This window comes from Peromyscus maniculatus, chromosome 18 (genome assembly GCF_049852395.1).
Source record: "Peromyscus maniculatus bairdii isolate BWxNUB_F1_BW_parent chromosome 18, HU_Pman_BW_mat_3.1, whole genome shotgun sequence".
NCBI classification, from domain to species: domain Eukaryota; kingdom Metazoa; phylum Chordata; class Mammalia; order Rodentia; family Cricetidae; genus Peromyscus; species Peromyscus maniculatus.
Window position 1 is genome coordinate 47,597,870 of NC_134869.1, and position 23,588 is coordinate 47,621,457.

The window sequence follows — 23,588 nt, forward strand, 5'->3', positions numbered from 1 at the left end:
AAGTTAGTTAAGTACTACTTGAAGGTAATTGTTTAAAATCTCCTAAATGCTATTATAACTCAGAAGTTCCATAAAATTGGACTTTAAATGTCTCACACAAAGTAAGTTAGTGTTTTTCTATTAAAAACCAAAACAAAACGTGAGCATGGAAGACAGTGTAATCTGTTACCTACAAACCTGTTGCCAAAGAGCAGCTGGTTAGTGGAGGGCTCAGTTACCCCAGACACCCTCCGTTACTGTGTTTCCATCATTGGCCACCGTCATTAATTCACATACTTTACTATCGTTGAGAAGGAAGTCTTTGGTGTATGTTAACTAGTTCTTTTTGTATGAAATTATAAATTATTAAGGGATACTAAGGAATTTTGTTGTGTTGCTAATGTATTTTTTTTTGTTTTTTTTTAATGTATTGTTTTATAGTTAACAATTATAATGATTAGGTACTATGTATATCAACACATTGAAATTCATTATTCTATATATAATAGAAAAATTTCATAATAAAAAGTACAGGACATTAATAAAAGTTAATAGTAAGACAGAATAATTAGCCACATTTTCTTGAAATTAGAGACACTAATAAGAGAAATACTTTTATTAAGCCTATTCTGAAGTTTAAACAAAATTTGTGATTAAAGTCATATTTTTATACTTTTCTTTTTAGTGGAATATTTCAGATTATTTTTTCCAAAGAGGGGAAACTATTGAAAAAGAGTTAAATAAAGAAGAGGCAGCCCAGCAGAAGCAGGCGGAGGAGAAAGGAGTGTCTCTAAATCGGCCGTTCCACCCTGCACCCCCGTTTGACTGCCTGTGGCTGTGTCTTTATGCGAAACTGGGGGAGCTTTGTGTGGACCCGCGCCCCGCTGTGCGGAAGAGTGCAGGCCAGACTCTGTTTTCTACCATTGGTGCGCACGGGACCTTGCTGCAGCACTCAACCTGGCACACGGTTATCTGGAAGGTATGGGAGGTGGGCCGGGCTGGGGCTTTTAGCTGACACGTGCTTTTACAGTGCACATCCTCCAAGTACATGAGTCGGCTTTTTACAGAATCATTCCCTTGCATTTGTCGTTATTTTTACTGTGTGTGTGTGTGCACACGTGTGAGTGTGAGTGCATGCGTATCTCTGTGTGTATGTGTGGGTGTGTGTGTGTCTGTGTATGTGTATTCATGGTGTGTGTGTCTCTGTGTGTGTGTATGTGTGTGTGTGTGTATGTGAGTGTCTGTGTGTGGGTATGTGTGTGTCTCTGTGTATGTGTCTGTGTATGTGTATTCGTGGTGTGTCTGTGTCTCTGTGCGCACGCCTGCTTGTGCGTGTGTGTGTGTGTGTGTGTGTGTGTGTGTGTGAGAGTGTGAGTGCATTTGTATTTCTGTGTATATATGTGTGTCTGTGTATGTATATTCATGGTGTGTGTGTCTCTGTGTGTGTGTGTATATGTGAGTGTCTGTGTGTGGGTATGTGTGTATGTGAGTGTCTGTGTGGGTATGTGTGTGTCTCTGTGTATGTGTCTGTGTATGTGTATGTGTATTCGTGGTGTGTCTGTCTCTCTGTGTGCGCGCGCCCGCTTGTGCGTGTGTGTGTGTGTGTGTGTGTGTGTGTGTGTGTGTGTGTGAGTGTGTGTGTGTGTGCATGTACGCACACGTGCACACAGGAACATGGGCACCCACAGAGACTTGGGGTTTCTATCTCTGTTCCCTCTTCCACTCTGTTCTTCCTGATAAATCAGTCCCCCGATTCCTAAAAGCAGCATGTAGCAACCTTGGTTGTCTTCCTCCTCCTTCTCGTTCCTCTCCTGTCCTTCCTTCCTTCTTTCCTTTCTTGTTGCTCTGCTGGGAATGGAACCCAGGACATTGTGTCTAGCATTATTAATTCATCTTCTTGGTAGTTTTCTGTTTGATAAAGCACGCCTCCTCTGCTTCTTTGTTCGGACCCCTTCCCCCAATCCCATTTGTTCTGATTGTCCTTTAAGTGTGACATTCGCCAAGTGCTGACTGCTTTTCCAATACTTTATTGAGTCATTTAGTTCTCAGCTCAGTCTGGGCATCTCCATAATAATACTTTTTGCGTCCTTGTCTCTAGTATTTATTATCCCATAGATGTTCCACAGATAACAAGTCTTAGCTGATGTTCTGTCCCGTTAGGTTTCCTTTTTCATAGTCTATGACCTTCGGGATAAGTTTAAAATACTTGGTTGCCTATTTTAGTCAGTTTCCTCTAATTTATGTAGATTTAATGAAATTGTTACCTATTTTTATAACTTCTAGGGTTTTTTGCCATTACTTAAGCTATGCTGTCAATGACCTTTTTATGACCTTTAAAATAAATATCTAGGTACTCTTTCATCTACTGGACCGAGTTCGAGAATCTTCTACAACTGCAGACAAAGAGAAGATTGAGTCCGGAGGTGGAAATATTTTAATTCATCACTCAAGAGACACAGCAGAGAAACAGTGGGCTGAGACGTGGGTGTTAACGTTGGCTGGCGTGGCAAGAATCTTCAATACCAGACGATACTTACTGCAGCCACTAGGTGCCTAAGTGTTTTCTTTTTCTGTTACAAGTTAGTTATGTTAAAAGAAATTTGGAACACTCATTGGAGATTTTTTGGGGCTTGATATATAGTACTACTTCCCAAGAATAATCAGTCTTAACTAGTGTGGTGGAGTCACATTCATTTCATTGAGGAAAAATACTGCCTGCATCCTATGGACCAGCCTGCCAGGGTGTAGTGATGAGCAGGACACGTCCAGTGTTGAACTTGAGAGAAGACCATAATTATGCCCATAAACGCAGCATGGCTGCAGTGGTAAATGCCACAAAGGGAGCTGGGGCCTTGTAGGTTTCCATTGAGAGTGGATGGGTGGAGCCTCTAGTGGCTCCCTGAGAACCCAGTGTTTACCTGAGATATGCAGTGTACGAAGGAGTTCATCAGGCCGGGTAAGATGAAGTGAGCATGGCCTCACAGACACAAAGATGAAAGACTGCAGCGGAGGAACAGTGACGACTGCATGCTTGAAGGTCTGACACGGGAGTGAGAGAAATGTGATTCTCAAGGAGGTGTTCGCGTAGCAAGAGGTCCGACCGTGTGAAATGTGTTCAGCACGTAGACCTCATCCTAGCAGCAGATAAAAACCAGGAAATGATGAGAAGCTTAAACTCTAAAGTGACTTGATCATACTTTTGGTTCAAAAAGATCACTCTGGTTGGAGAGAAGAGAGAGGCAGAGAGAGAGAGAGAGGCAGAGAGAGAGAGAGAGAGAGAGAGAGAGAGAGAGAGAGAGAGAGAGAGAGAGAGTTAGTTAAATGGCAAATGTCATGGCGGACTGGTGTGGAAGCTATTGATGCAAATTGGTGATTCAAAGCACGACCAAATTTATGGCTGATTTTGTAGGAAACATTGGTAGTTATTGTGCTGTGGAGGGACGAGAGCTGCTGTCACCTGGAGCATGGGGCGAGGGGTGATGGCATGCATTCCTAGAGTGTCCACGGCAGTGCCCCAAATAAAGGCTGTCCCGTTAGGATCGGCGGTGGCTTTGAGGCCCAGAACCCAAGGGTGGGTCGTAATGCTTGGGTGTTGGTGGCAGTGGTGGAGACGGTGGTACTGTTGGACCGTTGGTGGTGTGGCAGAGGTCTGCACACCTGTGTGTGTGAGTGCGTGCACTGGGGTACCGGAGGGTCAGCAGACAACACTGTGTGTCCGCTGTCGCTCTCTGTCTCTGCCCACAGTGCTGAGGTCGCAGGCTCCTACGCAGCCACAGCTGGTTTTCATACAGTGGTGGGATTTGAACTCCCGTCTTCATGCTCACCCAGCACACACTCTGAGACTATAAAGCCCACGCCACCGCACCTCTTTGGTTTTGTTTGCTTTGTTTCCCAACATGGACACTAGAGATTAAACTCAGGTCCTCACACTTGCATGGCAAGCGCGTCACCCAGTGAGCCATTTCCCGGTCCCCTTGGTGGTTTTGAGACAGGGTCTTTGTGTAGCTCTGGCTGTCCTGGAACTCTCTCTGTAGACCAGGCTGGCCTTGAACTCAGAGACCGGCCTCTCTGTGCTGGGACTGACAGCATTTGCCACCACCACCCAGCTGGCTGTGCTGTTGTCTTTTTAGTTTGCGTTTGTGTTGCTTGTGCATGGAGGACGTGTGTGTGTGTGTGTGTGTGTGTGTGTGTGTGTGTGTGTGTGTTCTGCTCAGCATGTGGAAGTCAGAGGAGAGCTCTGGGGAGCTGATTTTCTCCTGGTGTCTGTTTGACACAGGGTCTCTCGTTTCTGCCACTCAGTGCACTCAGGGTAACTGGCCTGTCTCCACCTGATGTCTTTAGTGAGTGTCTGCATCACAGTAGCAGGCTACCCAGCAGGCTTTGGGTTACAGAGACAGGCTACCCAGCAGGCTTTGGGTTATAGAGACAGGCTACCTGTCAGGCTATTGTGGTTCTGGGGATGGAACTCTGAGGCTTGTATGGCAGGTGCCTTTCCTCTGAGCCATCTTGCCCGGCCCTAATTCATGGTTTTAATACCTCAGAACCTAATTACATTCTTTTGAGTTTGATGTCAGTTTAAACAGAAAATAAAGCAAACATGCTCCAAAGTGTCTAAGAGTATATATGGTCATTTTTGTGGTAATTGGTTTTTCCCCCTTTTCTTGACACAGGAGACTTTTCAAGAGCTTGGGATGTTCTTCTTGACCACATTCAGTCAGCCGCACTCAGCAAAAACAATGAAGTGTCCCTGGCTGCTCTGAAGAGCTTCCAGGAAATCTTACAGATTGTGTCCCCTGTCAGAGACTCTGAGAAGCCTGAGACACCACCTGTAGTTAATGTGCCTGTCCTTATAGGAAGCATTGCAGGCCCAGGCCTGAACAGGCCGTTTGTCAGAACAGATTCCATCGGAGACAAACTTGGGAGATACAGTTCTGAGCCACCCGTAGTGACTGATGAGCTGGAAGATTTGAACCTCTGGTGGGCTGCCTGGAATGCCTGGTATAGAATTGGTTCTGAAAGCACAAAGCCCCCTGTTACTTTTGATAAGCTGACCTTTATTCCCAGCCAGCCTTTCCTCACAGCTTTAATTCAGATCTTCCCAGCTCTCTACCAGCACATAAAAGCTGGCTTCAACATGGACGACTTGCAGAAGCTGGGAGTCATATTGCACAGCGCTGTTTCGGTCCCCATCAGTTCAGATGCGTCCCCCTTCATCCTTCCGTCTTACACCGAAGCAGTGCTAACAAGTTTACAGGAAGCTGTGCTTACGGCTTTAGATGTTCTCCAAAAGGTAAACGATAGTGAATACGGGTTTCTGGATTTTTTTATTTTCCAGTAAGCTTCATAAGATAAATTCGGATTTGTTGAGATTGCTGTGTATGTATACTTTGGGATACATTTAAGATTGTCAGGATTTTAAAAACTTACTCTTCCTGATATTTTCAAAATAAGTAATTCAGGTCTGTTTTCAGTCGTTAAGAAGGTCCTTGTATCCTCTAATTTCAGTTGACTTAAAGTTAATTCTGGGACTGGAGAGACGGCGCAGGGGTTAAGAACATTGACTGGGATTGGGAATCTTCCAGGGGACCCAGGTTCAACTCCCAGCACCCACATGGCAGGCTACAATTGTCTATAACTCCAGTTCTGAGGACCCAACACCTTCACACAGACATTCATGCCGGCAAAATACCAATCAATGCTCATTTAAAAGAAAAAAAAAAAAAAGAATGCAGTATAAAGTTAATTCTGAAATTATTGGTAGCCTATACTAAGACACAAGGGTAAGCATGTAAAAGTATTTTTCTTATTGCAACTTTAAAATGTATATTTTTAGCTGTGTATTTTGTTTTCTACAACAACAAATTACAGATTTAAACAGATCTAAAAATATTTAAATAAATTCAGATTGGGAAGAAAGATGATATCAAAATGAAAGAGGTTTTAGATTATCGAGGAAGTTGATTCTACACTTCATAACTACCAAAATCTTAAACAAAGGCTAACAGGGTGGTTGAGCGGGTAGAGGAGCTTACTTCCAAGCCTGCCTGTGGTCCCTGGTTCCACCTCCCACATACATGCCATGGGACGAGTGTATGTACACACTTGTAAATGTGTTAGTCGGGTAGTGGCACATGCCTTTCATCCCAGCACTCTGGAAGCAGAGGCAGGCAGATCTCTGTGAGTTCAAGACCAGCCTGATGTACAGAGGGAGTTCCAGGACAGGCTCCAAAGCTACACAGAGAAACCCTATCTCGAAAAAACCAAAACAAACCAAAAAAAAAAAAAAATGTGTTAAAAGAAAAAGAAAAGCTGAACAAAATTGGGTCTAATAATTCCTGTGACCCTAGCACTTGGAAGTCTGAGGCAGGGAGGCTCACATGAAGTTTAAGCCCAGCCTTAGCTACAGTGTGAAACTATGTCAAGAAACAAACACTAACAGAAAAGGCCGGTTCAGGAACAGTGTCGGAGACGAGAGGGAGCCAGGTTCTGCTGTCCAAGCTCATCCGTGCGCTGACATCCCTGTTGTCTAGGTAACCGGTGGCTTTCTACTGGTGGCCAGTGATGTTTCTAATGACCATGGTGTCCATAAACCGCCTCTGGAGACAGTCAGGCCAAGCAACAGTTCTTTATCTGTGTAAAGATATCGTTGTATTGTACAAGAAATAAACTGTGAACAAACTCAAAATTTAAGATAATCTGACATTCAAAGATTGGTTGAGGGGCATGAATTTCCACGACTGAAATCAAAATAAGTTGTAAAAGTTTTCATTGAGGAAAAAATATAATTCATCCAACTTTTCCCCTCTGATTAAATAACACAAATACATTGTTTATACATTTCCCTAAAGTGAACAAAAAAGGTTTTCTACCAAAAAAAAAGTACTCATTTGGAGAACTCCCAGGTTCTTGAATTCATAACTACATATTCAGGTTTGTCACACACACACACACACACACACACGTATAGGGTAATAAAGAACAACACATACACTCTTTATTTTTCAAGGTGAAACTTGAGATTTTACTTTTTAATAACTCCACTTTAGCAGAAAAAGAACAAATAGTTATTCATTATGGCTACGAGGAATTTGTTCTGATCTCTGGCTCTGAAAATGAAATATAACACCATTCCAAAACTCAAAAACTTGTTTTTAATCACTAAAATAATTTTGCTTGATTTTTTTTTAAGGTTGATTTGTTTCTCAAATATAACGGCTGTGAACATATAGACAGGCATAGGCAGCGATCAGCTGTTGTGTCCATGAACAGATAGCACAGAGTGAAGTCAGCTTAGTCCTGACCTAATGCTGGCCTCCTGGCTGCACTGTGGCAGATCTCAGACACTGCACCTCAGCATCCCCTGGCACTTGTCTAATATGCTAGCCCTTTCCCTCCCCCTTCTGTGTTAAAGAATGAGTCACACTTCATTAAAATCGTGTTTAACCCGACTGAACACTTTCAGGTTGGCTTTTACTTACATTGTTTAAATACCTTGAATTCCAAGTGTGAAAAGATGCGTACTACACGAGACGGTACGGTTCTCAGGACTGTTTGGGTGAGCAAATGACCGCACAGGGAAGAACTTTCTAGAGCTCACACTCTGCATCCTAATGTTCACTGATTGCTTTGTAGGCCATCTGTGTCGGACCAGAGAACATGCAGATAATGTACCCAGCTATATTTGACCAGTTGCTGGCCTTTGTAGAGTTTTCCTGTAAACCTCCACAGTACGGACAGCTGGAGACAAAGCACATTGCAAATGCAAAATACAATCAGGTAGTTTACAAATTGTGTTTATCCTGTGATAAGTCCTGGCTTATAAGTGAGATCCAATGAAGGCAAACTTTGGGTACCTAAGAAACGGGAGTTTTCATTCTTATCTTGTGTCTGTTACAGCGTAGAAATGGTACTGAGATCCTTTTCTTCTTGTTCATGTCTCTCCTCTCCCGGATGGCCCTCCTCAAAGTTTGCCCTGCCACATCCCTTGTTTCTTCAGAAATGAAAGTTCCACTGTACCTTTTTCTTGGCTCCCTCATTCCTCTATAAAATGGCCTGCAAATCTCTGAGGCTAACCTCACCTTCAAATAGATATCAAATAGATATGCAAGATGAAGAAATCTGTGTGTACTCAATAAGTTGTCCATTGCTGGTGTGAAATTTAGTTGGATTTTTATATAAATTTTCATAGCCTTAGTTGGCAAATTATATCTTCGTTTTGACTTAGAACAAAAGTAAATTTTTGAATGCATGTACATGCTGATTTTCTTCACTCAACATAAAAATTATAATTATATATAGTCCGAAAGTAGTTTTAATATGTATTAATTTTTCTCATTCTATTTGTCTTGCATCACAATGGAATCACAATAGATCCAACTATTTGCACCGGTGAGTTAAATTTCCTAAAACTGTCCTAACCTCCTGGCAACAAGTAAAGCCCATCTTCCCAGTCCTGACAGAATGCTCTCTCTGCATCCCCAGTAGTTGTAACTTCTGCCTGGCTGAAAATGATTTTTATGAAGTACATATGTTTTTGAAACCTTTGCATGTAATATGATCTGATCTAGAACCAAGGCCTGAACTTGTAAGGAAAAGGAGCTTTCTTTTCAAAAACAATATCATTTCCTCCAGTCCCATTACCTTTAACTCCATGTGAAAATATTACTTTCTAGGCTGAATGGGTCGCCTTGAATTATGTACCATTTGCTGAAAGATCTTTGGAAGTAGTTGTGGATTTGTACCAAAAAACAGCCTGTCATAAAGCAGTGGTGAGCGAGAAAGTCCTCCAGAGTATTATTAAGGTAGTGCATCTTCTTTATCCCTCGAATTTTATTTGATATTATAAAATCATTGAAGTTTCTTTTTAGGTGATATATTGGAATAAATGAAAAACGTTGTTACTTATAGTGACTTCAAATGCATGCATTGTATTTAGCAACCCCCCTTTTTTTTAATCTATGAGATACTTTGGGGTGGGGTGTCACAGACCTAGAGATTAATCCCATAGCCTCTCAAATGCCAGGCAGATGCTGTTCTGCTAACTATATCTCCAGCCTAGTAAGGTCTTTCTTCAGTGGATTCATTATATGTCTTAAAGAATCCTCACCTCTTGAGGATGCTTAATAGCCAGGGATGCACTCAGAGCATCAGCTTAACTGGTGATGCAGACTCACTCTTAAAAGCCATGTTGGTTTTGTTTAAGTTTAAACTCTGTTCATTATGTTTCTTCTTCTATTTGAAGGACAAATCTAAACCTAAACTTTTAAGTTTTATAATGTTACATGGTTAATTTATTGCACTATTAGAAAAAGTACATTAAAATATTGAGTAGAATATAAAACTCAAGGAATTTTAGGTATGAAACATGAAAGTAGTGGTATTTGGCTTGCTAGCTCTCCCCTAAGCCCTGGGGAAATGTTTGCAGTACTGACCTCTTTTGAACAAAATTCCGTCCTGCTGGGAGAAGCAGGGAAGGCTAGCTGGGGATGGCGTGAATGCGGGCGGCATGGTCGCGGCACATTGGTAACCAGCACTCAGGAGGCTGAGACCGGAGACAGACAGACAGGCTGGATCCAACCTGCGCTACGTCAGGGAGACTGTGTGTCCAATAAAAACCGTGTAGCCTTCAGAGCTGGTATTAGCTCGGTGGTACTGGGCATTCTAGCATACAAAAGCCCTGTTCCAAACAAAGTGAAGTGTGTCTTTCTAGGAAGCAGGCTTTGGGGACTGTGCCTGTGAATCCGTCTTTCTTAGTCTTTTCAGTGGCGCTAACTGCGATGCTGTTTTCTCAGTCTTGTTGGTGTTTTGTTCTGAGTGCAGCTGTGTGTGTTTTAACCCATCTTAACTGTCTTCCTCTTCAGACTCTCAGGGTTCCTCTCAGTTTGAAGTACTCCTGCCCTTCGGAAAGCACATGGAAGCTGGCGGTCGCGTCTCTCCTCAAAGTCCTCTCCATTGGGCTGCCCGTCGCTCGACAGCACGCTGCTTCTGGGAAGTTTGACAGCATGTGGCCAGAGCTAGCCAGCACGCTCGAGGACTTCCTCTTCACCAAAAGGTCAGCCCGTTGATGGGAAGTGAAGGGCCGTTAGAGAGCTGTTGAGACCTGGGTGGACGGCAGACTGCACACGCTGGTCGGCACTGGTGTGGCTAGTGACTGACAGCCAGAGGAGGAAGGGGTTGACCGTCACTGTGCTGGAAGACCAGGGCCTGATGCAGAGGCCTTGGTGCTTAGCTGTGTCCCTGGACGGCCTGCTCACCATTGAGCTGTAGTGTCAGACGGTGCACATCCCTCTAAACCTGACGGCGTTGGTGCTGTTTAAGCATGCAATACAAAAGAAAGTAGGGTAAAGCAGTTCAAAGGGGGCCTTGCCTTACCTGAGGTGTGATGGCAGACGTGTTCTTAGGCACTGCGGCCTCGCTGTTCCCCTCTGTTGACTGGGGTTGCAGTGAGGACCCACGGGAGGAATGCAGACGAAGCTCTGCAGACACCGGCTGAGTCCAGCTGCTGTTGTAACAGTTGTTCTGTTCTCAGTGGTTTCAATTTGTGACCATCTTGCTCTTCATGAAGCAGAAAGTCTAGAGTCCGTCCACCTTGATTCTTTCAGAACTATTGATTTCTCTGTTCCTGCTGTAATAAGTTAGTTTCAGAAAATCTAAATTAGGCTTTTTCTCTATGGATGTTCTCTTCTTACATTTACTGTAAAGGATTTAATGCGTGTTTTACAAATTAATGGGCTTGATTGAGGGTCTTTTATGTCATGATCAGCATAAAGAAATTCAGGTGTGCCGGATGGTAGTGCACACCCTTGATCCCAGCACTTGGGAGGCAGACCCAGGTGGATCTCTGTGAGTTCGAGGCCAGCCTGAGCTACAGAGTGAGTTCCAGGAAAGGCTCCAAAACTACACAGAGAAACCCTGTCTTGAAAAAAAGAAATTCAGGTGTACTCTCAATGTTGAGTTTAGTTGTGGATGGTATTATCTATAAACCTTTTTTTTTTATACATCATATCAAGAGAAGTTTAGTTTTACTGATGTTCAGTTGAAGATTGGTACGAGTGTTTTAACAAATCATTTACACTAACTACTTGAATTTAAAAGTGTATTTTTTTAAGTGTACCATGTTGTCTCAGCCTAAGGAGGAAGAGCTAATGTTTTATCCTTTGAGTACTGTTTATCTCTTTTCTGTTTGTTTGTTTAGGAAATGTTTTACCTTTAAAAACCAAATCTTTTTTTTTTTCTTTTTTAGCATACCTCCAGATAATCTTTCCATTCAAGAATTTCAAAGAAATGAAAGTATTGATGTTGAAGTAAGCAACCTTAGAAAAATTTCCTGGTTTTTACTATATTTGAGGATTGTAAATGGAATTTGAAGACTTTAAATTTTTTTCATTTTAGTAGGGGAAGGGCACGTGTGTGATGTATGCATGCCTCTCTCTGTCGCCCTGTGTGCGCCTGGATGTAGTTCAGAGGACAACTTGGTGGAGTCTTCCGCTTTGACTTAGTTCTGGACCCACTGAGCCATCCTGCCCCGTGAAGTTTTTAGCTTTGAAGATTGGGTTGGTGATGGAGTTGGGCTCTATTGTCTTTAAGTGAGATAGCTTAGCTTTTAAGTAAATCAAATCCATGATTTTCAGGTGTAGACTTGAGAGTGCAGGCTTCTCCATATATCTTTCAAGTGTTGCCGTTACTATTTTAAAACTTGGATGAGCTTTTCTTTTCCTTTCAGGGATAAAATAAACTTTATGTCAGGATAAGGTGTTTGACAAAAATGAGTGTAACTTTAGTTTCTCATAGTTTTTTATTTCTGATTATAAAAAGTAAGTTTAATTTTAATTTTGGAGATTTTATTTTATCATGGGTGAGTTTCAGTTTTTCTGTATATTTACAGTTGGAATGAAGATCAATATGTTATAAAATTGTAGTGTAGTAACTTTAGCATCAGTGGTCAGGTTGTCCAGTAACAGTCAGACATTCATGTAGTATAGTAACCTTAGCATCAGTGGTCAGGTTGTCCAGTAACAGTCAGACGTTCATGTAGTACAGTAACCTTAGCATCAGTGGTCAGGTTGTCCAGTAACAGTCAGACGTTCATGTAGTACAGTAACCTTAGCGTCAGTGGTCAGGTTGTACAGTAACAGTCAGACGTTCATGTAGTACAGTAACCTTAGCGTCAGTGGTCAGGTTGTACAGTAACAGTCAGACGTTCATGTAGTACAGTAACCTTAGCGTCAGTGGTCAGGTTGTCCAGTAACAGTCAGACGTTCATGTAGTATAGTAATCAGGGAAGGTTCTTTAATTTCTTAAGAAATAAAATTGAACTTTTACTCTAGAAGTTATACTTAGTCGGTCTCTTTTGATGAAAAGAATATGTCTGACCCCCCTGTTGTTTCAGGTCGTTCAGCTTATCAGTGCAGAGATACTCCCCTACGCCAATCTTATTCCTAAAGCGTTTGTGGGCCAGATGATGACCATGCTCAACAGGGGCTCCATCCACTCCCAGTCGTCCTCGTTTACAGGTGTGTGTGCGCCTTCAAAGGCTTCACGGTGGTAAGACGCATGAAGTGCTTTTGAAGAAGCTGTTTAAATATAAACCGGAGAGTGAGTGGGAGGTCACTCTGAGGGGTGTGGTGTGCCTTTATGAGGGACCGTCACTCTGATGACATGAGTCCCGAGCTACTTCTGGGATCTAACAGAGTCCCGGGCTGACAGAGGTCACTCCTTCTGTGGCATTGTCACTTAGGGGAAACGCCTTACCACGTGGTAAGGGGCAGGCGCCTGCTGTGTGCAGGGAGGAGTGTGAGCGCCTGCTGTGTGCAGACGCTGTGCCGGGAAGGTGCTGTGCTGGGAAGGTGCTGCGCCCCACGGTGTTTGTGACACAGGTGCTCAGTGCTGAAGGAGGAGACGGGTTCTCATTGAGAACTGGAGACCAAGAGAGAACGCGCTCCTTTCGCTGTGGCATCAGATCTTAATTTGAGTGCTACCTCAATTGTTTTGTTATTATTTCTCTCTATTAAAATATGTGTTCAAATCTCAGATGTAATTGTGACATCATAATGTGATTTTTTTTTCTGTGAGATTATTCAGAAATTACACATTTCTGCAGTATATATCCTTAACCCCAGCATTGACTACACCCAGGAATACTCTGATACCTTAGAGAACATTTGCACAGTTTGGCCTCTAGATGGCTCTCCTACTGCTTACAAGACACTGGATGTTGTCCCGCTTACTCATCAATTTCAAAAAAATTAGCCTGTAAGTTAATGAGCATGGGAATTTCAGAGAAAAAGAATTATGTGGACTTAATTTTTACATCATACTTATATTTAAAATGCTAGGTGTTTTAATAAAGGAAAATTAAAAATGAGGTGTAAATACTCTAGCTAATAAGCACTGAGTTGTTGGGTGTGCTCTAGTCCTAGACTTGTTTCTGGCAGTCCCAGTGCTGTTTCTGTTGGCGCGCCAACACCGAAGGGCACCTGCACACCCTTCTAGGGACTCTTTCTGCATGAAGCACACGTCCCTCAGCTCTACCTGGAGCTTTCTATAAACACACACGGAGAGACGGTCCATGCCAGACACGTTCCTGTGATGACTTGGTTCTCGGCTCTTTAGCACCATAGCCAGAGTTCACAGACTCTGGAAGGAAAGGCCAAAACCAGCGAGTAAATAAAAGAAACTGAGTTTATTTGTGTAAGAGTCAAGAGAGAGAAGAGTCTGTCACTGTCGTGGCGGGGAAGTGTGGCCGTGGCGGCATGGCGGCTAGAACGAGCTGCGAGCCCACATCTGGAACCCCTGGCACAGCACTGAGAGTGAGAGCAGGAGCCAGACAGGGGTGGGGGAGATCCAGTGCACACGGGGTGGCACGGGCCTTGGAAACCTCAGTGTCCACCCCAGTGACACGCTGCGTCCAGCCGATAGTGCTTCCAGCTGGGGACCAAGGGCTCACATGTCACTCAGGTGTCTGACATCTGATACTGCATCTTCCAGGAAGGGTCAGAGGAGAAATGTGGACAAGGAGATTTCTGAAGACATTATCTTCACACTAGAAATGAGAACTCAGTACCAAACCAGTGAAAGATAAAAGGCCCTTAGTAAGTCATATCAGAAGATGTCAACATACTTACAATAAAAAGATGTTAAAAAAAATGTCAGAGACAAAATCTAGAAGTTCTCCATAGGAACTGCATGCTTCCCAAAGACTTGTCATGGCAGCTAAAAATGGAGTTCTCCCCATGGAGGCGCATGCCTAGGCATGCTGGGCAAGCCTGAGTACAGAGGAGTAATTCTCACACTTGAACAGAAGGGATGTCATGTTCCCAGGGTTTTCGCCTCAGACAGGGTGGGGTAGGAGAGTTCCCGTCTCCCACTGCTGCTCAGAGCGGAGGGAGGGAGGGAGGGAGGTGCTGGGAGCACACCCGAGTACCACGGTAAAGTGATGGCATCTTCAAAAGATCTACAGCAATGTTCCTTCCATCACCCTTTCTTAGGAAGCCACTGCAGAATGTCTCCATGAGAACGAGAGGGAACCAGGAAAATGGAAGGCTTGTGTTCTGGAAGTGTGGTCTGAGGGAGGACGGTGTCAGCCAACGGCTGCTCCCAGGTTATGGCTGGACAGCAAGATTAGAGAAGAACGGGCTCATGTTCCAGAAGAGTTTGTTGCTAGGCAAGGAGAAAAGATAAGAAAGACAGAAAAGATAATTAATTATGACTTTTGATTTATTGTAAACTCTTGAGAAGTTTGGTGAGGTTTTGTTACTGTTGTTTAAAGGTGGGTTTCCAGGTACCCCAGGCTAGCCTCAAAAAATACATAGCTTCAAACTTCCTATTTAACCTAGAATCACCTCGAACTTCTTTCTCCTGCTGGAGTTACAGACATATGCCACCATGTCCACTTTATGTGATACTGGGGATTGAAGCTGGAAACCAAACTCAGGGCCTTATCATGCTAGCCAAGCATTCTGCCAATCACGCGACATTCCTTGCCGTTGAGACTCACTTATAGTACTTTCAAAGGGAAAAAGATGAGGAAACGGTTGGAGCCAACAGGTGCTTGCCACCCAGCCTGATGACCCGAGGTCCTCACCAGAACCGCATGGTGAAAGGAGAGAGCCTGACTCGTACACGTCGTAGTCTGATTTCTACATGCACACTGTGGCGTGTGTAAACACACACACACACACACACACACACACACACACACACACTACAGTAAAATCAAGAGAGAAAATGCTGATTATGGACAACCTTATTTTTCACATTCCAAGAAGGAAAATTGTTTTTTTTTTTTACTAAATATTATTAACTAGGTTGTTTAATCAGTGCTTTTCGTCCAACTAAGGGTATGTTTTTTATTCCTCGCTTGCTAGACTCATTCTTAGCATGCACTTTAACATTTTACTAACAATCAAATGTTGTAAATTTTACAGAAGCGGAGATTGACATTCGCTTGAGAGAAGAGTTTTCTAAAATGTGTTTTGAGACGCTGCTGCAGTTCTCCTTCAGTAACAAAGTCACGACACCCCAGGAAGGCTACATCTCACGGATGGCGCTCTCAGTGCTGCTGCAGAGGTCGCAGGACGTCCTGCATCGCTACATAGAGGACGAGAGGCTCAGTGGAAAGTGCCCTCTCCCCAGGTGCGTGCTTAGTGAAGAAGGAGACACAGTGAGATCGTGATGAGTCACAGAGACGCTCGAACACCAAGAGATTCCTAAGTGAGATTCCCTAAGTGAGCTCGATGAGCCTGAGGGGGTTGAGAACAGAGTTCACCCTCTACAGTCCAAGTGTTCATAGGCTTTGTTGCATATACATATGGGTTTTTAAAAAATAATTATGCTATTTCAGGCCTCTCTTGGAGATTAAGAAATATGTGATACATGTATTAAATTATGTTTAGAACCTGAAAAAAAAATTAAACCAGAAAATAGATTCTCTGCCCGAGGTTTTTGCATAAGGACTTGTGGATTTTCATGAAAATACAATCTTTTTCTCTAAAGAGAAAATAAGAGATTAAAATCACTTCCCAGGGTTATCTTTGATTGTTACTTCTTCCTATCTATTCCCTGGTCCTCTCCTAAATCTCCACGTCTTTCAGTCTGCCTAACAAAAGCCCTTGCTCTAAGCTGACCCCTTCTTGGATCCTCGGTTTGTGTTCATGGCAGGGTCTTCAGGGCTAAATGACACTGGAGCAATAGAGAGAATTCAGCAAAGGATGTAATCGTAATTCTTTTCAATGTGAACACAAGTTTAAGTCACAGCAAATCGGAAATAAAGCAGATAGAGAGACCCAAGTTAGGAGAGTCAGCAGACCGCTCTGTGATTGGGTATGGGTGCAGAGGCTGGCTTCGTCCACAAGTCCAAGTCCATGCACTCTTGTCTTCTTATCAGTTTCTGAAGTTGAACCTGACCTGACAAAGGATACAGGTTTTCTTTTTAAGTGTGCAAATGTTATTTACCAAATTGCCTACTACAGGTTCATACCAGTTTAGATTTCCCCAGAAGTGTATGAAGGCCTTTTCCTCAGTCTCCAGCATCTTAAAATTCTTTACTCATTTAGTGTTTATTTTATAGTTTTCTAATTTGATGAATGAAAGTCACAAAATCACATTTTTTTAAAATGACCAATACTTATTAACCATCTACAATCTTGAAATTTAAATTTCTGGATCATAAATTATAGGTCTCTACCTTCAAATGTATGCACAAAAACATCCCATTGACAGCGTGCTAGTAATTTGATTATGGAGACAATTAAAAATTGGTTATTTAATGTTGATTTCCTGATATGTGCATGAAAGAGACAAAGCTGCTTTGAGTGAATATTAGATTAGATCATAATATTATTCAGAAAATACCTTTCCCTCATTTTCTGTGTTGAATATTTAACTATCTCATTTAGTATTTCTTTTAAAGTTTATTTTTGCTATTATTAGTTACGTGTTGGTATGCAGGCATTAGTACACTAACAGAGGTGTTAGTCTCCTGAAGCTAGACCTATAGGCAGCTGTGAGCTGTCTCTCCCACTTCCCGCTTTATCTAACTCGAGCTCTGTTTATGTCTTCTGATGAAGTTGTTTCATTCTGTGCTGCAGTATTGTGTGTTTTGTATATGCAACATTTCAACATCAGATTGCTTGCAAAGAAAATTTGATGTCTAGGGATGTAGTTCAGTCATTGGTTGAGTACTTGACCTGTGTTCAGTGCCCAAAACTACATAAACAGGGCCTAATAGTGAGGTCTCTAATCTCAGCAGTCAAGAAATTGAAGCAGGAGGATCAGAAGTTCAAGGTCATCCTCAGTTACAGGTTTGACATCAGCCTGGGGAATGTGTGAGATCCTGTCTCAAATTAAAAAAAAGAAAAAGAAAGAAAGACTTGAAGTAGGGCCCTGTACAGTACTGGGAAGGCCTGGCTCACGGTGGGATTACAGATCTGACCAGTGGTAGAAGGGACCGTAGATCAAAACAGCCATTCCTGTTGGGGCAGAGGAAAGAGCCAGGGTGTTCTTTTGGGCCCGTCTGTCCTTATTATGTGCTTATTCTTTATGTTAAATGTTGCCACTTAAGCAATCTCAGAATTAATTTCAGGCACATTTTATGATAGTCATATGAAAATATCAATAAATAAATGAAAAACACTTCAGTATCATTGCAATTTTAGCAGCATTATAAAATATGTATCAGGTATTAAAAGTATCTTTTTCATGTAGCCTTTGGCAAATTTCTGTTAATATTGTTAGAAAACAAACAAAAGTCATGTTGTGGAGGAGTTTTGAACGCATGTGTTATAAAGAATTGTAGTTGTAAATAGTTGCAGGGTCTGTCTTGTAAATGCAGACTTCTCAAGAGTTGACTCACACCCTCCCCTTTCATTGATAATTCTGGTAAGAGTAGCTACACATTAGATTCGTATCTGGAACACAGGTATTTGTGATTGTTTGTTTTTGCTTTTTGGGGGGCCCGCCATCCTGCTCCCAGATAAATCACACATAGAGACTTACTCTTAATTATAAATGCCTAGTTTCAGTTTGGCTTGTTGCTAGCCAGCTTTTCTTAACTTTAAATTATCCTGTCTATCTTTGGCCTCGGGGCTTTTATCTTTCTCTATTCCTGTATTTATTTGTTTGTTTGTTTCATCTTTCTCTGTGGCTTGCTGTGTAGCTGGGTGACCGGCCCCTGAAGTCCTCCTTGCTCTCTTCTTCCGTCTTCTTTTCCTCCTAGATTTCTCTTTCTATTTCTTCTCTCTGCCTGTCAGCCCCGCCTAGCCTTTCTCCTGGTGTTTTAGAAAGGCACAGTAACACAGCTTAACAGAGTTAAACAGATGCAACATAAACAAAAGTAACACACCTTAAAATAGTATTCCCCAACAGGTATTTACTTGTATAGTTATTAATATGTGTTTGATGATTTTTCCTTTTATAAGAATTTAACATTCTTTTATTTTATTGTATTCAATATTTTTCCAAAATATATCTATTTGTACAAACATTCTGGGGGAAAAATACACAGTGTATCTTTAAAATCCTAAAGGAAATAATTTCTTATCTATTTTAGGCAACAAGTAACAGAAATCATATTTGTTTTAAAAGCAGTCAGTACTCTCATCGATTCGCTTAAGAAAACTCAGCCTGAGAACGGTAAGTGCTTCAAACTTGGTTATCCTACGAGGCACTGCACAGACAGCCTTCCTGTTAGTGTGCTTTGTGTGACCGCTACGAGGCTGAACTTCAGAACGCCACTGCCACTGTGACGACAAAACTCAGTTCCCTCCTCCCAGTGTCAGTTCCGTAAAAGGACTTTTCAGTGTTTGCTCTTTATGTTAGATGTCCTATTTGTAAAACACGTGGTGGGCCAGCAAGCTGGCCTTAGCCTGACAACCTGAGTTTGGCTCCGGAACCCGGATACCAAGAGAAGAGAACTGAGTGCACAGAGTTGTCCTCTGACTCCCGTGCATCCTTACACACGCGTGTCTTACACACGCGTGTCTTACACACGTGTACCAGACACACAGTGATAAACAAACAAACAAGTTACAGATGGTTTGATTTGTATGTGAACAGCGCCTGAAGAACAACATCCGAGCTGCTGTCTGGCCTCTCCATACATGTACACCTGCACACACATACACCTTTAAAACAGTTTAAAGTTGGAATTATGAACTTATGAAGTGAATTTTTTAATTTGATGTAACCATAAGTTATAATGATATAACTGAAAAGTATAATAAGCTTTATTAAGAAAGAAGAAAAAAATTAAAAATGCCAGCCTTCCTAGCAGAATTATGTTGGATTGCACATAGCTGTCCAAGCCTGATGCAGGAGATTGGCCGTCAGGTGTAGGGCCAACAGGCTCCATGTCTGTTTAAACTTTTTATTATTGTCTTCCTGTAGTTTTGTTGCATTTGGAGACTCATTTTTGTTGGAAGGGATTTTGTTTTTATTATTTTACTTGATGGTAAATTTTTGAGTAGGCACTATTAAAACACATAAATTAAAAATATAAAAACTTTGATTTTTCCTTTTATAAGAGTGCTCTTATAAGGTGCTCTCTGGGTAAGAGCATTTGCCACCAGGCCTGAGAACTTGAGTTCAGTAACAGAAACCACACGATAGGAGGAGAAAACTGACTCCTACAGGCTGCCCTAGGACCTCCAAGTGCCTGTCGTGATGCACACGCTGAATGAGTGCTGAGATATATGTGTGTGTGTTTTTATTACTACTTGACTATTAATAATTTGTGCTTCTCTCTAGAAGTTTATCATATAAATACAGAAGACATACTCCAGTAACCCCCAGTTTTCTATACAAACAAATAACAATGTTCCCTGTTTATAACCACTTTTTTCTTATTTTTTTCATTTAACAAACATGTATATTCTTCCGTATCAATGCATAAATCTCTTTAATATTCTTTTTATAGTTTGGCATTTTTGAAACAGAATCTCATAACTCAGGCTGGCCTTGAACTACTACATATGCAGCCAAGGACAACCTTGAATTACTAGTCTCTTCTCCTTTACCTCCCAAGCCCTGGGTTACAGATCTGTGCTGTCCACCTGGCTTCCTGTTAGAGTTCTCAGAGGTTACAGCAGGCTTTAGAACAGACCATGAGAACCTGCGGAGACTCCCACAAGAGTTATGTCAGGTGTCCGCTTGAAGTCTCTCCTCTAGTAAGCCAAGAATGGTGTCCTAATTGGGCTGTTGATCGACAGTGTAGCTAGTCTGGATTGGTTTGCTGCTCGGTGGGCGGTAGGAAGTGCCACGGAGGGCAGCTGGAGCAGCGGTGCTTGGCTCCCGTTTGTCTTCAGTTCCTTTTCTGACTCCTTTTAAGCCAATCCCCACCCCAAGCAAAAGCAAAAAGGACTCTGGTGTGGATTCTTCTTTTATTATATTCCATTTTATTTACTGTGTGTGTAGAGGAGAGGTGCGCACTGCCACACCCACATGTGCAGGTCATGAAAACTGCAGGGAGTTGGTTCACTTCTTCCACCTGGTGGGTCCTGGGGGTCACACTCAGTGTGGAAGGTGAATAGTGAGTAGTGTGAAAACATGCTAGATGGAAAAAGTCCCATAGCATCTCACTTTGGAAACCCTGGATTAGATAAATTTGAGTATGCCCTTTTACTCTAAGCCTTTAGTGAATTCATATGAATTATTGGTCTTTAAGAGGAGAGATATATGTGATGTCTACCAAGCTTGTTTAACCAGGAACTTATTTTGGAAGTTGAGAGAGACTATGTTAAACTCATTTCCTTATTTCACATCAGGAGAACTGAGATACTGACTTGACCACAATACCAAGCACTACCTTATTTCAGGGAAAAACTTGTCACCAGCTAATAAAACAGAATAATAATAAAAAGTGCTTTCAGCCAGGTGTGGTGACATGTGCTTTTTATCCCAGCACTCAGGAGGCAGAGGCAGGCGGATCTCTGTGAGTTCGAGGCCAGCCTGGTCTACGGAGCGAGATCCAGGACAGGCAGGACTACACAGAGCAACCCTGTCTTAAGAACCAGGCCCCTAAAAGGGGGTGTTTTGTACATTCCAAAGCATTCTTTATTGTGTGCTCCTTGCCCCAGACTGGAGACTTGCCCCGTGCGATAACGTGGCATCTGTCAGGGGGTTTAATGTGGAGACTGAGCACCCTGCAAAGCCCTTACCAGAGAGTAAGATGGGGGGTTAGTCTGGGTAACTTGGGGAGACACTGTCTCAGACTAAAAGGTGGAAAAGATTAGTGGTACAGTGCTTGCCTGCATGTACAAGTACTTGGAAAAAATCCAGCAAACAGCAGAAAGCATAAATGTCATATGTGATCTTCAGTATAAGCAGATTATTGGATAAGATGAGTCACTCTGGCCCGCCTGATGAAAAGCTCCCATTTGGTAGACATGGTGAGGAAACCTGGTGATGTACATTAGAGGGTAGCAAGCACTGTGAGAAGACCAGGTCTGTGCAGTGATCGAAATTATAATCAGTATCAAGGGCATTACTGAGAGACTCCTGGGAAGATATCTTAGTAGGCAACTGAATAAAAATGTTTTCTAATTGTTCTTGACATGCACACTATATTTTCTGGCAGCTATATAGAAAATAATGATTTGGATTATTTCGTTACCTTGTTAACTTCCAAGTTTTCACAAATTGAAACATCATTTAAGATGTTTTTCTTTTTAATTTGTTGGTATTGGTGAGTCTATACTCACTGATTGTTTCTTTCTCTTCCTTTTTGAAGATTTTACTTACTTTGGTCTATGTGTATGACTGTTTTGTCTGCATGTGTATGTGTGCACCACTTTTGTGTGTGGTACCTGAGGAGGCCAGAAGAGGGCATTGGATTCCCCTGGAGCTGAAGTTAGAAATGGCTATTACCAGCCACGTGGGTGCTGAGAACCAAACCCAGGTCCTCTGCAAGAGCAGCCAGTGCTCTTAACCACTGAGACATCTCTCCAGCCCCTTAACTACTTTCTTACCTAATTTCTAAGTACATAATACTGTATTAACCCTTCTTTTTCATACTTTATTATATATCAGGAAATCTTACAAAATGTAAAAATGAAAAGATGCTTACAGAATCATTTGTTACAATTTTTAAATCTGTGTTTATGTAAATTGAGTGACTACTGTTTATATCTATTCTGCTTAGAGATTTTTATACTTTTTATATTACAGTTGATGGAAATACCTGGGCACAAGTCATTGCCTTATACCCAACTCTGGTAGAATGTATCACGTGTTCGTCCTCCGAAGTCTGTTCTGCTCTTAAAGAGGCACTAGTTCCCTTTAAGGATTTCATGCAGCCACCAGCATCCAAAGTTCAGAATGGAGAATCTTGACCAGCTGCAGCCTTGTGAAGGAAGACGATATCCTGAGGAATGTTGGCTCCTGAGGCGTCAAAAGAAGGACGTTTCTTCCTGAAGTAATTCCTGGCAGCTGCTGTTTGTCTTCTTTGAACTGAAGTAACTATCTGGGTCAGTAATTCATAGAAAGCATCCGTGTGAACAAAGGCTCCTGGAGGAATCGCAGCCTTGTAATGAGTGATGCTGATGGGGGGATAGTGAATTCTCCGTCATACCTGCTACCATATCTTCAGTCGGTGATTTAAAAGTGAGCTTATGTACAGTGTGTGGTGTGTGTGTCAATGATGTGCTTTTTAAAAAGGAAGAAAAGATATTTCCATTCAGATTTTTGAGGCTGGTGTTTTGCACCCTTTTTCAAGTACAGAATTGTACTAAAGTTTTATGCAAGGTGGTACTGTAACATTCCATATTATCTACAACCAGCCTTTGTGAACAAAGGGAACTGATATACTGTGTGTATAATAAATGGTACAGTTCTGTATAAAATAGTTGCATTTATTTAAAATTTAAAAATATTGATGTTTAATGCTTGAAGCCGTATTTATTATTAATACAAAATTATTTGCTTACATTTTTACTTCTGATTTGCCTTCTTCTGGGGGCAGATAAGCTTATGGTGTAATCACACAGTTAGCTTCATGCTTTTTCCGTGCATTGTTAGTGACCTGTACACCTCTGACCTGAGGATCATGTGAACAAGCAGAAGTTATGATCTGCTGACTTTGCACCTTGGAAACACAGGTTGTAACGTAATACACTGAGATACATTGTAGCACGATGACCCAATCATACCTCATTTCTTTAAGCCTCTCTCTAAGCTTTCACGTGTCTGTTTTTATATTTGCTGTCTGAATTTTAAAGACTTTTCATATTTTGTATTTCTGCTGATTTTTCCTATGGTATTTGTCACTGTCTTCGAATGACACGGCAAGATGACTTGAGATTTCATGAAACTTTGCCTGTGAGGTGTTTTCATTTCTGTCCTCCCTTTTCTGAGTTCCTTTCAAGAAGAAACAGCACTGAGCTAGCCCACAGTATAAACCACCTGCCACGGGCAAGTGCTAGCCCACAGTATAAACCGTGTGCCACGGGCAAGTGAGTGAGCGGAGGCAGCCGGCATTTCGCAGTGGTTTACTGTGGGGAGAGCAAAGCACTCGCCGTTAGGGAGCACATGATCTGTCTCTTACAAAACTGACTTTGTCCTAGCTCACTCTGTTTTTTATTTAATTAATTATACTGTTGTAATCTTTTTCTTCCAAG

General features: G+C 42.1%; 1 protein-coding gene across 2 annotated transcripts in view; it reads left to right on the forward strand.

Moving 5' to 3' along the window:
- Mon2 (MON2 regulator of endosome-to-Golgi trafficking) overlaps positions 1–22,899 on the forward strand; it is a 70,503-nt gene extending 47,604 nt beyond the window's left edge. The window contains exons 24-35 of one of the 2 annotated variants that reach the window (XM_006973332.4): positions 665–958; positions 2,330–2,528; positions 4,650–5,269; positions 7,612–7,755; positions 8,350–8,367; positions 8,652–8,780; positions 9,840–10,030; positions 11,222–11,282; positions 12,368–12,491; positions 15,405–15,612; positions 18,527–18,609; positions 22,141–22,899. In XM_006973332.4, coding sequence (XP_006973394.2) covers positions 665–958; positions 2,330–2,528; positions 4,650–5,269; positions 7,612–7,755; positions 8,350–8,367; positions 8,652–8,780; positions 9,840–10,030; positions 11,222–11,282; positions 12,368–12,491; positions 15,405–15,612; positions 18,527–18,609; positions 22,141–22,304 — 2,235 coding nt within the window. In that variant the 3' untranslated portion in view covers positions 22,305–22,899. The remainder of the gene's footprint in view (positions 1–664; positions 959–2,329; positions 2,529–4,649; positions 5,270–7,611; positions 7,756–8,349; positions 8,368–8,651; positions 8,781–9,839; positions 10,031–11,221; positions 11,283–12,367; positions 12,492–15,404; positions 15,613–18,526; positions 18,610–22,140) is intronic. The other variant, XM_006973333.4, reaches the window with a different exon arrangement.
- The last annotated feature ends 689 nt before the right edge of the window (positions 22,900–23,588 follow it).